General features: G+C 42.5%; 1 protein-coding gene across 1 annotated transcript in view; it reads left to right on the top strand.

The window, feature by feature from the left end:
- Positions 1-686: 686 nt before the first annotated feature.
- The window catches only part of LOC309553891 (zinc metalloproteinase-disintegrin-like VLAIP-B), a gene marked incomplete at its 5' end in the record, with an annotated part of 102884 nt that continues 88046 nt past the window's right edge, over positions 687-15524 (top strand). Inside the window, 2 exon segments of the mRNA XM_082255377.1 lie at positions 687-740; positions 744-798. Coding sequence (XP_082111503.1) covers positions 687-740; positions 744-798 — 109 coding nt within the window.

Genomic DNA, 15524 nt, shown 5'->3' with positions numbered 1-15524 from the left:
AGAGCATTCAGTCAGAAGAGATAAAGAACATTTGACCAATAGAGAAAAAAGTCTTAACACTATAGGTTAAGAACCTTCCACCAGAAAAATATTTTTTTTTTTTGTGGGTGAACTCTACACTCTGTACAAAGTTTATGGAGATTCCTAGGGTCATGACCAACAGTGTAATGAATGCAGAGAGTGAAATGCTATACAGAATTGATACAGTGTTGCAGTGACAGAATGTCCTCTTCTGGTTGAATGTTTTTAGCTTATAGTGGTAGGCTATTTTCTCTCTTGGGTCGAATGTTCTTAAGGCTTTTTTGCTTAAGATTGAATGTTAGGGAATGGTACATCTGCCCTGTGAAAGGCAACAAATAGAAACCAATTTTTCACACATATTATAAACATTGCAGGTAATATGTGACTTTATTTATTGTATAAATAGACCCCATAGTGTGTATGTACCCAGTGTGTTCACTGTGGCTTCCAATCAATTTACAATATAATCAATCCAACTGAGACATTACAGAGCATACATGTATGCCAATCAAAACAGAGCAGAAATAGAAGAGGACACCACAAGAGCTTACACACAATGAGGAATGGCTCAGGGACAAGCATACTTGAAACCTCCGCCTCCTCGTCTGTAGACTTGTGTAACCTGTTTGCTCATGTGAGTCTCTATAAAGCCAGACAGCCCCAGCATGATGTACATAACTTATTTCCTCCCTGGAAGGAGTGAACACAGGAGAATAACATAGACCATGCTGGGGGCTGCACTACTCTTCCTGGCACTGCTGCACTGCCAGGTGCTAGGTGAGTCTGGGGCACTGCCCTATAGGAAGATCTTCTATAACTATTGTATATTGGAAGCTATTGGAAGTTTGTTCTATTTGATACTGAGAAAATAGACTGCTTGTTGGTGAAACCTTATTTATAGTACACTGAGTTAATAGTTAAGCAATAACAGTAAAGTAGTTGAATCTCTCAGTAGCAAAGGATTTTGATCGCCCATGAAGCCCTAGACGTAAACCATTTACAATGCTGTCATGTGTGAATAGATTATCAAATGCTACTGACTTGCTGGGACATCGTAATTTTAGTTTGGGGGGAATTGATAAGTGTATTTCCGTGTTTAGTTTGCATACATGGTAATTTTAAAGTCCATGTATTGTTTGTAATGAAAGTGTGTATATAGACTTTGTTTCTCTAGCAGTAGATCAGATTACAGCAATCAGTGGGCAGCCTCCAGGCGTTGGGATTGTGTGTGATAACAAGGTATGCAGGCTCCACTTTTCTGCTTGTCTTTATAGCAGGATCTAATGCCTCCGACACGCCCAAACCTGGAGAGCTGAGCCTGTCCCTGGAATTATTCCTTTTGCTTGAGATTTTTCAAATATATGACATCCAGTGCTGTGACCATAGCAGCCCATGTGGCTGCTATGGGGGCCTGGGGTAGGAGGGGGCCCCATTATGAGCAGCTGCTTGCAGTACAGAAGGGCTTGAACCAAGCTTCAGGTTGCAAGTTATAGATTGACTTCTGAGCAGTAAGAAATAAGCATTTGGTTAGCTGGGTAATGGCCCGTACACACCACTAGTTTAACAGTGGGTTGAACAAAAAAAAGACTGAAATGAACCTTAAATCACTGAAGTAGTCAAGAATCCCAGAGGTTCTCCACAGAGAAAACAGTATAGGACAGCTGAGGTTTTTAGCTCTATAAAAACATTTACATATGGTGTGGTGGGACTGAGTATGTATGACAGCTTTTCCAGTGCAGCCGCAAGGAAAGGCAAAATGTTTTGTTTTCAATATGCCGAGTTCACACTACCCCATTAGTGTACACTGAGAAAAAAGTACGGCAATTTACTGCCTTGCACCACTCAGAGGCCAATAGAACTTAATGAAATGTCACTGTGTGACACTTCAATAAAGTTTGTTAAAAAAAAAAAAAAAATAATATACAGTACAGTCTGTAGTTTGCAATGCATGAGCACTGCAGTTATGCAGTTGGACCCCACCATATACCAGCCACTAGTGATGGGCTTGGGCGTCAGGAAGCTGGCACTGCACACCGCCAATCATAGGCAGTGAGGCATTTCCCGACCAGCAACTGCATATACACACGCTGCCTATGATTCGCTTCCTGTTGGGCTCAAACCAAACACGTCCGAGTAGATGGCCACCAGCCATCAGTAAGACAACAGCTGGTGTTAATGGACCCTTAAAGAAGTTAGGGTTTAGATTTGTTTGTATTACAAGTATAGAGAAATTGTGGAAAGGGCATGAATAAATTTGGCATAAAATAACATTAGAGTGATTATTATAATTATTATTGGTACCACAACTATATCTTTAATCCAAACACTAACCCCTAATAGTGTAAAGCTGTCCAGTTCCTGATGAACCAGCCGAAATTTGCTCAGTGGGTGGCTCCATTACTTGACTTCCTTTAATTGATCAGGTGGCGAATTGTCTAAAAAACAGCAGCTGCAACCAATCAGATGTGGGCTGACTGTCAAAATACAATGGCCGCAGTGGGAGATTCATCTATGCATACTGTATAGCATGGATGGAAGAATCTGTTTTTTTTTCTGTTTATCCCGTGGGCTAAACAAGGGAAATCTGTGGGTTTGACCAGCTTTAAGCTGATTTACAGGTTTTAGAAAACGTTAAAAATTTTGAAAAACAAACTATTTCCTTCACGAACAGGTGCAGGGCTTTGCGTGCTTTATAAACTATAAGTAGCATCAGCTACATACAGTATACAGCACTGTGTTCTAGCAGCAGGACATGGACTTCCTGTCTCACTCCCAGAACAAAATCGAGTCGTGCTGAGTGCTACTCAGTCATTCACAGGAAGCTTTCTATTCTGTGAATGAATACAAAGTTTCCTCTGATTGGCTAAGAGCCGGTTCACACTGGGGCGACTTGTCAGGCGACCTGGTCGCCTGACAAGTCGCCGCGGGTCACCTGCCATAGATTTGCACAGGACCCGTTCTAATAGGAGCGACACAAGTCGCTCCGACTTAGAAAAAGGGTCCTGAGCTTCTTTGGGGCGACCTGGAGCGACCTGCATTGACTTCAATGATATGAAGTCAGTGCCGGCCGCTCCGAGGTCGCGGTGCGAGCTGCGCACCGCGACTTCACAGGTCGCCCCGGCAAGTCGGGTCGCGCCTGTGTGAACCGGCACTAAGGCTAAGATTGTAACGTCATCCATCTGAGCCAGAGTGGGCCCAAACAAACTGTTCTTGATTTAGGCATTCTTTATCGATGCCATGTGTTGTCACAGGTGACTCTGCCAGCTGCTACAGTAAAAATTAGCCAGGTTACCCCCCTCAAAGGTTTGCAATGGGACCCCATTGCCCCTGTATGTCCAATAAAATTTTCACAATTTTAATTTAAGATTTCTCTTCTAACAGTTAGGCCCATTTCACACTAAGAATCGCACAGGAATGCGTAGCGTATTTCTGTGCAATTCAAATGTGATGTAGTGCAGTGCAATTTGAACCAATTATTTTGGATGGACTCAAATTGCACTTGATCGCCCCAAAAGTAGTGCATGCACTACTTTTGGAATCACAGCGCAAATGGGTCGCTTTTGTACCACGCAATCTGGAGCAGGCAAATGCACTGTATTTGGGATGTCATTACCTTAACATTAACAGCCACTACAGATCGCAACTGATCGCGGGTTTCCCTCACCACATTCTAGTGTGAACCTAGCCTAAGGCTCCGTTCACACTTGTGTGACTTGTCATGCAACTTTGGACATCAAAGTTGCATGACAACACATTCTCCATGTTTTCTAATGATAACCATTCATATATGTGCGACTTAAAGTTGCAGTTACTTCAAAGTAGTTCATGCACTACTTTGGTCTGACTTTCATGCAACTTGGGGGCCATAGACTTTAATGTTAACCCTCAAAGTTGCATGAAAGTCATACCTGAATGTTATACAATGCAACAGTTGTCCATTATCACTGGTCAAAGTCGTATCCAAGTTGCACCCATCCAAAGTTGCATCAATGTTGCACTCCGAAGTCGGCCCAACTTTGGAGTCATACAAGTGTAAATGGAGACTAAAGAGCAGCACTTGAACTGCAAATAATTTTTGTAATTAACTATTATAACTGGGTATAGACACAGTCTTGTTCAATAAAATATTGTAAAACCTTGATATTTTAGAGACAGGTAAAGGCATCCCGAGTCAGCCCCTGGCTTCTCCTAAGCTCCAACAGCAGGATCTGTCTGGAATATTCTGCCTCCCTTCCTGTCCGCCTGGATTTTTTTGGTGTTTCCGCCCAACTCTGCATGTTCCAACACCTCCTGAGTGCTCTCCATAGGACAAAATGTATTGAAAATCCAGAATGGAAAGGGAGACCCCCCCATAGCATTCACATCAGGCAAATACAGAAATGTAAGTGCAGAGATCTCCCCAAACACTCTCAGCATCCTCCAAAATCGAAAATACTAATTTCAGTTTTAGTTGTAATTGCAGTTTAAAGGTAAAATGTTTTTTTATTTTTTTTAACTTAAAATCAATTTTTTTTATACCTAACTGCTCTGTGCAATCGTATTGCACACAGCGGCCCTGAACCCCCTCCTCTGGGGTCCACCGCTGCTGCTCTCTGCTCCCCTTTTGTGTATGCCCCCATAGCAAGCGGCTTTCTATGGGGGCAGATATGCAGCCTTGCTCTCGAGTCGGCACCAAGTGAATGCACCAAGCTCTGTTAGGCACACATTTAACCCCTTAATTCCCCTAGATGTTAACCCCTTCCCAACCACTGTCAGTACAGTGACCGTGTGTATTTTTAGCACTAACCACTGTATTTGTGTTACTGGTTCCCACAAAGTGTCAAAAGTGTCAGTTAGTGTCACAGTCCCCGGTAGAAGTCGCTGATTACCGCCATTACTAGTAAAAATAAATAAAAATTCCAGTAAATATGCCATAGATTGTAGACACTGTAACGTTTGTGCAAACCAATCAATATACGCTTATTGGGATTTTTTTCCCCAAAAAATATGTAGCAGAATTTATGAATAAGTGTGATGGATATGTTTTATAGCAGAAAGTAGAAAAATATCAGTAATTTCAAAATGTTCTCTTTTTTTAGTTTATAGCACAAAAAATAAAGAACCCAGAGGTGATCAAATAACACTAAAAGAAAGCTCAAGGGTCCTTTCACACGGCCGCTCCGTGTGAAAGGTCCGCTGCGGGACTTTTTTTTTTTTTTCCACGGAGCGGATGACATTTGTGTCATCCGCCCTGTGTGCCCGCATATCATCCCATCCGTTTGCGGATGATATGCGGACATAATGTAAGTATATGGCACTGCGGATGTTAGCGGATGATACCGCTGACATCCGATTTTCCTTCCTTTCCGTTTTTTACACGGATGGAAAAATAGGGTTCTGTTCCATTCGTAAAAACGGAACAGAACTGAAAGGAGGAAAATCGGGTGTCAGCGGATGGTATTCCGCTGACATCCGCAGTGCCATTCACTTACATTATGTCCGCAAATCATCCGCAAACGGATGGGATGATTTGCGGACACACGGAGCGGCCGTGTGAAAGGACCCCTAGACTTGTAAAAAAAATAAAAATTCCATTTGGGAACATTGTTGCATGACCACGCAATTGTCAGTTAAAATAATACAGTGCTGTATAGAGAAAAAAAAAAACGGCATGGTCATGAAAGGTGGGGGGGGGGGGGGTTAAATCTTCCAGAGGGCAAGTAGTTAATGCAGGGAATGCATTAAGGAAAAAAAATCATGACTTTACTACATTTGGGATCCGAAATAGCTGTAATCGGTTTGAAAACAGCAATAATGAATCAAAACCGTTTTCATGTCATTTGTGGCTAATATGATTAGGAAGGAAAATGCATGATCGATTTTTTTGCATTTTACTCATTAAGTGCCGGTTCACACTTCCGCGTGTGCGGCGATCGCATGTAATATCGAAGCGCACTGCTCCTTCATTACATGCGATCGGATGTGCAGTGCGAATTCAGCCATACACTTTGTATGGCTAAATTCGCACTGCACCCGCACAAAAGTCGCACATGACGCATTTTTTCAGCCGCATCAGGATCGGATCGCACAGTGGTCCACACTTGTGCAATCCGATCCTGTGCGAACTGTCAGATCGCACTGCGATATGCGATCAAACTGGGGGTGTCGTTAACATTTCATTGACACCCCCAGCGTATCGCATATGGCAGTGTGAACTGCCAGATGTGTGTTTTGCGATGCGGGAACAGGCTGCGAATTCGCAGCCTTCCCGCATCGCTCAAGTGTGACCCGGCACTAATGGCAATGTCTATTTTTGTCCTATATTGCCCTTGGCATTAGTTTAATTTGTCACATCACCTAATGACGTTGCAGGTATTGAAGTGTGTGTAAAGCCAAAATGTCTTCTTTTTTCATTTTATAGCGCAAAAAATAAAACTTGTAGAGGTGATCAAACACCACCAAAAGAAAGCTCTATTTGTGGGAGAAAATAGGACATCAATTTTAATTGGGTACAGCATCGCACAAACACTCAATTGTCCGTTATAGTAATGCAGTGCCGAATCCCAAAAAATGGCCTGGTCATTAACCACTTAAGCCCCGGAAGATTTTATCCCCTTCCTGACCAGGGCCTATTTTGCGATTCGGCACTGCGTGATTTTAACGGACAATTGCGCGGTCATGCGACGCTGTACAAAAATGAAATTGACGTCCTTTTTTCCCCACAAACAGAGCTTTCTTTTGGTGGTATTTGATCACCTGTGCGATTTTTTTTTTTTTTTGATCATGCGCTATAAACAAAAAAAGAGCGACAATTTTGCAAAAATAACAATATTTTTCACATTTTTTTATATGAAACCCCCCCCCCCCCCAAAAAAAAATGTAAAAATCTAAATTTTTTAACATTTTAGGCCAATTTGTTTTCTGCTACATATGTTTGGTAAAAAAAAAAATCGCAAAAAGCCTATTTTGTTTGGTTTGCGCAAAAGTTATTGCGTTTACTAACTAAGGGAAAGATTTTTGTCGTTTTTATTGTTTTTTTTTTTTTAATGAGTAATGGAGGCTATCTGTGATTTTTTTTTTTTTTTTTTTTTTGTGGGACTGCGACATTGCGGCGGACAGATCGGACCCCTGACTGACATTTTTGACACTTTTGGGGGTACCAGTGACATTACTACAGTAATCAGTGCTATACATATGCACTGTTACTGTAAAAATGACACTGGGAGGGAAGGGGTTAACTTTATTGGAGAGGGAGGGGTTAAGTGTGTCCCTAGGGGTGTGCTTCTAACTGTGATTGGATGTGGCTGTGTGTGTGGCTGTGTGTGTAACAGCAGAGATCAACGGTCCTACATAGCAGGACCGAGTGATCTCTGCTGTTACACAGGAGAGAATGACAGGCGGCTGTGTTTACATTAGCCGCCTGCCTTTCTCCCGGTGTAACTGACGATCGCGAGTGACCGGCGAACATCGGGTCCGCCGGGCACAGGCGCGGGGGGGGGGGGTCTGTGAGCGAAGAACCTCCCCAGAACCTCACAGGCTAGTGACGTACCCCTACGTCACTTTGCCTGTGAGGGGCTGACCGCCGCAGTAAATAGTCGTGCGGCGGTCGGCAAGCGGTTATGGGGGAAAATCTTCCGGTCCAGAGGGAGATTCACCTTCTCTATTTTTCCTGTTTACCATTATCATTGAAAGTAAAAGGAAAACCCAGATTTTGAAAAACACCAATTCTGGTGACCCCAAGGAATTCCCTTAATTTGCAGGGATTTCCTCTTACTTCCTGTTTAGTTATGGGACAGGGAATAAAGGGAAATCTCCACAATGGGACAAAGATGGTGAAAAAAAAAAATCTGACAGGGGTTGTAACCCTCCCTTGCTCTACCAAGAATGAAAAAAAAAGTTTTGCCTATAGTTCTACTTTAACATTACTTGACAGTGTTAGCTGCAGTGCTGTATTTTGGCCTAGGCCAACAAGGCCCAGGCCTAGGGCGGCACTTTGCAGGGGGGCAGCAAAATAGCCACCCCCGCCTCCATCTGAGACTCTATTAGCCACTGGTTGCTAGATCCGCCTGGCGTCTAGCAACCAGTGACGTCACACCTTCTCCCACCCCACTCTCCCTCTCTCTCTCACCCCCCTCTCCCTCTCTCTCTCACCCCCTTCTCTCTCATCCCCTCCTCTCTCCTTCTCTCATCCCCTCCTCTCTCCTTCTCTCATCCCCTCTCTCTCTCACTCTATCTCCCAACACCCTCTCAATCTATCTCCCAACACCCCCTCTATCTCTCCCCCCCCATCACCCTCTCTCTCCCCCCCCATCACCCTCTCTCTCCCCACCATCACCCTCTCTCTCCCCCACCACCCTCTCTTTGTCTCTCTCTCTCTCCCATCACCCTCTCTCTCTCTCCCACCACCTTCTCCCTCTCTCATTCTCCCTTACCCACCCCCTCTCTCTCTCCCACCCCCTCTCACCCACCTCTCGTGAGATCTCAGGGGTTCTTGCTGGTACTTGTAGTCCTTCAATTTTGGAGGGAGTCACATCCGTTAAACAGGAAGGGGTGGGGGCACATTTACAAAGGAGGGGGAGGGGGGCGCTAAATTTTAGCCTTGCCTAGGGCAGCTCAAAACCAAAATACACCACTGGTTAGCTGTTCAGAGACTTCTGGGATCCCCTTGGTTTATATAGTGGTTTTCATTGTGGGAGAAGCTATGGTAGCTATTGGGTAAAGTAAGTTTCTTGAAAGGACATTGCTCAATCTCTGCGTAGTCTGGGCAGTTCCTAAGGAATGTGCTTGTTTTCTTCCCCTCTGGCACCTATTACCATGTATGGAGCAATCTCACTCACCGGGATGACTGCGCCAGCCACTAATTATGATTCATGCACAGCAATGAGTGATATGACTTTCAGTAATGAAACCTTACAATGATTTTGGGTACAGAGCATTGTCACCCACTTCCTTTGTTTCTGTGGTCAGTTTCAGTTTAGGCTCCATTCACGTCTGAGCGTATCGATTTACTGGCATTTTTTTTTTTTTTTTTTAAGCATTTTACAAGCTTTTTAAAGCGTTTTAGAAGTGTATTGAAAGTGATTTACAGCTTCAAGCATTTTTGTTTAGCCAATAGAAATCACTAGGGGGAGGAGAGGGAGAGAAAATTAAGGGTGGCGATTTTCTTCTATATGTGTCTTTCTGCACAAGTCAAGCATTTAAATTGAAGTCTATGGGCATTGGCGGCCGGTGCATTGGGGGCGCATCCCTATCCATGCGTCCGGCCCCTAATCTACATGCAGGGGCGCCAGACGCATGGAGCTCAATAGGGCTTTTTTTTTTTTTTAACCATGTGATTAGAACCAGAGGCTCTAATAGGCTAATAAAAAGGGTGGGCTCAGAGCACAGAGCACTGCGCCCCGAGCCCACCTAGTTGTGTGACAATAGCGAATTAAAATTCGCTATTGTCACATGGATCCTCCTCCTGGCCAAAAAGGAAGCGGGTCCTGAAACCCGTTTCCCGATTGGACGAAAGGAGAAGCTATGCCATTGGGCATGAAAGAGGAGGGAGGAGACGCAGAAGACCGAGAGGGAAGAAGCAGAGTCTGCTGCCGCTGCACATGTCCAGGCAGGGTGAGTGAGCCGGGGGGGTCCTGCTGTGCTCTTGGGGGGTATGGTGCGGGTCCTGCTGTGGTCCTGGGGGGGGGGGTTTGATGCACAGCCTGGTGTTGTCTAGGGGGGGGTGTATGGTGTGGTCCATCTGTCGCCCCCCCCCCCCCGACTCATGGAGCACCAGCCACCATTGTTTATGGGGCACTATACAAATTACACTTGTAAACCGCCAAATAAGAAGCTCATGTACTTTTTTTGAGCGTATTTTGCTTCAGGCAACAGAAAGCTCATATGTGAATAGGGGCCATTGAAATGAATGGAATTTTGCTTGTTGGGCGTTTTGGAGCTTTAGAGCTGAGCAAGCTTTACAAGCTGAAAATCGCTCAGATGTGAACGGGGTCTTAGAGATTTGTCCCGAGGAATGTTTTTGCATGCAGGCGTTCTTTTAATCCATAATTAGACAGATCAAAAATGAACTGCAAAGTATCCCTGAGGGTAGCCTAATGTGCAGATATGTGTCTGCTTACATCCAGGTACATTCAGAATTGTTGGGCTACATGCAAAAAAAAAAAAAAAAAAAAAATTTTTTTTGCATGCTAGATGAAAACTGCTATAATTAAATGAAATTTGTATGATCTGATATTGTACGAGAAAAATATTTGTGTTTGTCCCTTGAGAAAATTTCGGACGACAGCTGTGTACTAACGATCAAATTATCAAAGTGGAATTTTTGGTCCGGTTTTCTCATCGTGTGTATGAGGCTTCAGACTAATATCCCCAGATAGGACAAAATGGAGGGCTCCTATGTGAAAGGGGCTGTAGGGATAAACTGACTGGTCATTAGGATTTAGCTTGGAGTATAACTTTTTCTAGGCAGTTGCCTAGTACTCTGGCAAGGGGGGGTTTTAAAGCGTAACTCCACTTTTGTTGAGAAAAAAACATTCCCCTCTGGAGGATCTATGCATATTCAATGGATTATACCAACCTTTGTTGTATATTCCTACCTTTTGTTCTGAAGAAATGACTGTGTGTTCCTCTGTTCCCCTGTGCCAAGTGGGTCTAATGGGAGTGGTTTCATAATTATCAATGTGCTGTGGCAGCTGCAGGGCTCTAATGAAGAAAGCTGCTGGGCCTGCATCCCTTTAGATGTGTACCTATAGGGAGTATCTCACCGAAAATGGACATTTTTGTTCCAGAGAATGCCAGAAATCTGACTTGTATCTTAGGCAGACTTCTGGGAAAATTGGTGAGCCAATCACACAAGCAAGAAATTATGTTTCTGGGGTGTGGTCAGTATACATTCTGTGTACAGAACAGCTCCAGGTAGCCATATTGCATTGCATTTTCAGAAAATTACAGCAGCTGCAGATTGAAAAGAAAAGATAATTTTTAGTAACATTTAATTACAATATCCTTTGTGTCACAATTATATACGCTTTATTATTTTTTTCTTTATTTGCTATTTTTCCCCCCACAAAAATGGAGTTACCCTTTGTATCCAACATTTGGAGAGATATTGGACAGTATGATTCAGATAATAGAGTATTTAAAGAGGAACTTGAGTTTTTTTTATTTTTATTTTTATTTTGTAGCTCGCTGCTGAGTGTCTTCCCACAGCCCATTCAGCTTTTTGCTGCGGGTCTCTGGTGCCGCCATCTTGGATATAGATTCCCCACTATGTATGCACAAGCCCACAAGGCACACTGTGAACGGTACTGCAGCCTCCTGGGACATGTAACATGTCCAAGGTGGCTTGAGAAAAGGAGTGGGCACCTATAAAAATCGGTACCTATGGCCTATACCCACGATCAGAAAATCATACAAAAAATACCACTTTCGAAGCGATCGTATGATAATCTGAATGTTAGTAAAAAGCTTTTGAGAGCTGAACATATTATCCAATCGGACAATCACAAAAATGTTTCTCTTAAAACACCAGATCACATGGTTTTTATTTAATCAGGACAGTTGTCGTTCAAAAACACAATACATTACATCACTTCTGAATTTTTTTTTCTGTCACAAGAATTTTCACAGCTTTAGTAAATTCTTAATTTGTGATAGGAGATTAGTATGCAAAAAAAAAACGGACAATCATTTGTCCAAAAATCTCACCGTGGCATTACTCCCCCCCCCCCTCCCTAAAAAAAAAAAAAAAAAAAAAAAACTGTAACTCAATCACAGACTGGAGGGAGGAAGCGAAGAGGCACTACTTCACTTTTTTTAGTGAAGTTCCACTTTAGGGGATTCCAGTGCAAGAAGCTTCATCAATTAGGTTTGTGGAAAAGTACATAATTGTATATTTCTAAGACTGTCTATTCATGGTGCTTTATTATTGAGTGCTTCTGTGATGACCAGTGTCAGATGTGTCTTAGGCCGGCCATACACTATACAATTTTCTTGATCAATTTTCTTTTAGATTTACCAAAACCATATAATATGAGGTCAAACCAAACACTTTCAATTTGTATGGAATCAGGCCAACCCTTACACTATATGGTTGAAGGTAAATCCAAAGAAAATTCAACTAGGAAATTGTATAGTGTGTGGCCAGACTTTGTCTTCTGCCCTATGGTGTGTAAATGAACCACGTGGTAGAAATTGAGTGTGGATTTTGCTGGACCCGGAACCCGTTTATTACTGTGAGCATTGATCAATATCATTGCAAACGCCTACAAAATACGTACAGCTTGAGGCAGCACTAGTTATTTTCTGGATTTACATACATATTACTCAGCATTTTACTTAATTTATAGAACTGTTCATATCCGCCCATGCCCCTGGATGAACTTAAAAGGTAACAGCTGAATTCCAGGGAAAAAGCTACATATCCAGTTGGAATACATTTAAGCTGCCCATACATCAGTAGAATTTCATTTTCAAAATGTATGTTTATTAAACGTCCATTCGATTTTCTAATGGTTAGTGGGCTTAAATCGAAGATCATTTTTGACTAAAGTGATGAGAAAATGTGAAGGAGCAAGATGGGAAAGTTTTTCTTGAACAAAATTCTAACAGTGAATGTGGTTTTATTATAGAAAAATCCTAAAAGGCACAAATGTAACACATGACTCAAAGGAGAGGTCTAGAACTTTCATTCAAGCGTTCAAATGACATTCTACTGGTGTATTGCCAGTTTTAATGTGGAACTAAACCGCTTAGGAATGTTGGGGTCTCCATGAGCTTTAGTCATAATTTGAAGTATGCTGAGCATATTTGCACATTATGGCATGCTTACCTTGTGGATGCTCTTCTCCAGTGATCTGACAGCCACAGCCCCCATTGTCACTGGCACTTTCATGTCTCCCCCATTTTAGTCCAGGTTCGGAGTCTTCAGCCACCTTGCTTGCCTGGGCCGAAATGCAGAACTTCCATGCATGTAACATGAGGTGCTCGTACACTGGCATGTACAAAGAGTTGCTTGTGCACGGCTCAGTGTTCACTTAGAAAAAAGAAGCGCTGACAGGCAGGGAGAAGCATTAAAGTTGTTCTAAAGGTTTTTGACCTTAGAAGAGAACAATGGGCGTTTTTTTTAGAATCATACTTGCCTAGGAGGATGCAGCATCAGTCTCCCGCAGGCTCTAAAAATGAAAACCATGCGATCAAACTCTTCTGATCGCTCGGTTGCACACAAGCAGTGGCTCTGCCTGGTCTCTCTCTCCTTATTGGCTCACACAGCAGTGGGAGCCTTTCGCTGCTGTCATTCACAGCCAGTGAGGAGAGAGTGGGGGCGGGGCCGAGCCGAGCTTTGTGTGTGAATAGACACACAGAGCACGGCTCGGGCGCAAGCTTGCCAAGTGCCCCCATAGCAAAAGGCTTGCTATTGGGGGCACTCGGCAGGTGGAGGAGCCAGAACTGCCGGCTGTGGATTCAAAAAAAAAAGAGGATTGGGGTTGCTCTGTGCAAAACCATTGCACAAAGCAAATAAGTATAACATGTTTGTTTATATATATATATATATATATATATATATATATATATATATATATATATATATATATATACGCTTTTTTTTTTATTATTCTCTTTAGAATCAGTTTACTACCATAGTAGCTCATAAAGAAAAACTTACCTTTCAGCATTTTTTAGAACAGAAGTTTTAGTTCCTCTTTAAGGGAGCTATTTTATCTGACAACGCATTTGTGCAGGCAAAAACGTACTGCAGTTTAGGAGATGAGTGGGGGTGGCAATAATCCTACTGGCACCTCCATGCAGCGGGGTTTTCCTGCACTGGGGATCGCATTGCACTTGCAGTTTCCATGCAGGACGTGTTTTCAGAAAAGCTGCAGGGGCCTTTTCCCTGCGTTTTCAGAAAGCTTAGATGCCTACTCAAATGAATGGACAAAAATTTGGGTGGAGAGAGATAACTTGTATCTGAAAATACTGTCCCCGTCCCCTAGTAAAGTGGGCACACATTTAACTCTTTAACCCCACCCCCTTTCCCAGCCAGTGTCATTAGTACAGTGACAGTTCATATTTTTATATATATATATATAGATTGCTGCGCATTCAATATAACATAACAAATTGGGCTAAAATTGTACAGCAGATAACATCCGATCCTGAATTAGAAAAACAGATCAAAATAGCAATGGTAAAAAATGATGTAGCGCTATAGGGACATAAATAGACATAGATAAAAGTCCAACAGTCCCTAAGTTAGTCAAAGTCCAAAAGATTGGTAGAAAACATAAAATGTATAAGGATTCCACAGATGTGCAGTCCCAATAGTGGTCATACAGATGACCCACCACTCCAAACGAAATGTGAAGATTGGTCTCTTACCGGAACACCATGATCCCCATCACAGAGATCATGGACAGCGGGGAAGTCCAAAAAACAGCAAAATCACTGATAACGATTCCTACATAGTTGCCAACATTTAAAAAAAATTTCCAGGGACACTTTGCAGCACAGCTATCAATTACCACACCCACTTCCCTGAAGCTCCGCCCACTCTGCATAATTAATCTCGCCTATTTATCAGATTGTAGAGTCTACTCAATATAGAGAGAATTACAGGAAATTAAAAGGGAATTTCAAATTTAAGGCCACAGTAGCAGAGTTGGAATAATTTTCCCATTCAGCTGCACTACTTCTGCGTAACATTTACGGGCAGCCCGATAAACAGGCGCTTCCAGGGACAATATAAATTACCTGGGACAGGCTCCTATTTACAGGGACTGTCCCAGGAAAAAAGGGACAGTTGGCAAGTATGTTCCTACCACCACCGCACTCGCTCATTTGTTTCTCTCATCGCTGGAAGAAGCAGGCCAAAGATGGAAATGTTCACTGTACAACGTTAAAGTGGACCTTTCAGCAACTCTGCAAGTCAAGTTTCATTAGTCACAGAAATCCCAGCACACTATCCTGTGGAGGAATCTTGCGATCAATTCCACAGACGTGCTTGGCTTCCTGCCAGTAGTTGCGTGCTACGTCATATGCGCTCTCCCGTACACAGCGTTCCAGCACGATCACTGTAAAAATGTCACTGATCCCAAAAAAACGTCAAAAGTGTCAGGTGTCCGATTTGTCTGCTGAAATATCACAGTCCCGCTATAAGTCGCTGATCGCCGCCATTACTGGTAAAAAATAAATAAATTAATACAAATTCCATTAATATATCCCATAGTTTGGCTTGCGCAAAAGTTATAGCGTCTACAATCAATATACGCTTATTGGGATTTTTTTTTTTTACCAAATGTATGTAGCAAAATACATATTGGCCTAATTTGATGAAGAAATTTTTTTTTTTTTACATTTTTGTATTGGATGTGTTTTAGAGCAGAAAGTAAAAAAATACAGTTTTTTTTTTTTTTTTTTTTTTCAAAATTGTCTATGTTTTTTTTGTTTATAGTGCAAAAAATAAAAACCACAGGGGTGATCAAATACCATCAAAAGAAAGCTCTATTTGTGGGGAAAAAAGGACATCA

This window comes from Pelophylax lessonae, assembly GCF_965119305.1.
Source record: "Pelophylax lessonae genome assembly, chromosome: 4".
In the NCBI taxonomy this organism is placed as follows: Eukaryota; Metazoa; Chordata; class Amphibia; order Anura; family Ranidae; genus Pelophylax; species Pelophylax lessonae.
This window is presented reverse-complemented; position numbering and strand designations above follow the sequence as displayed.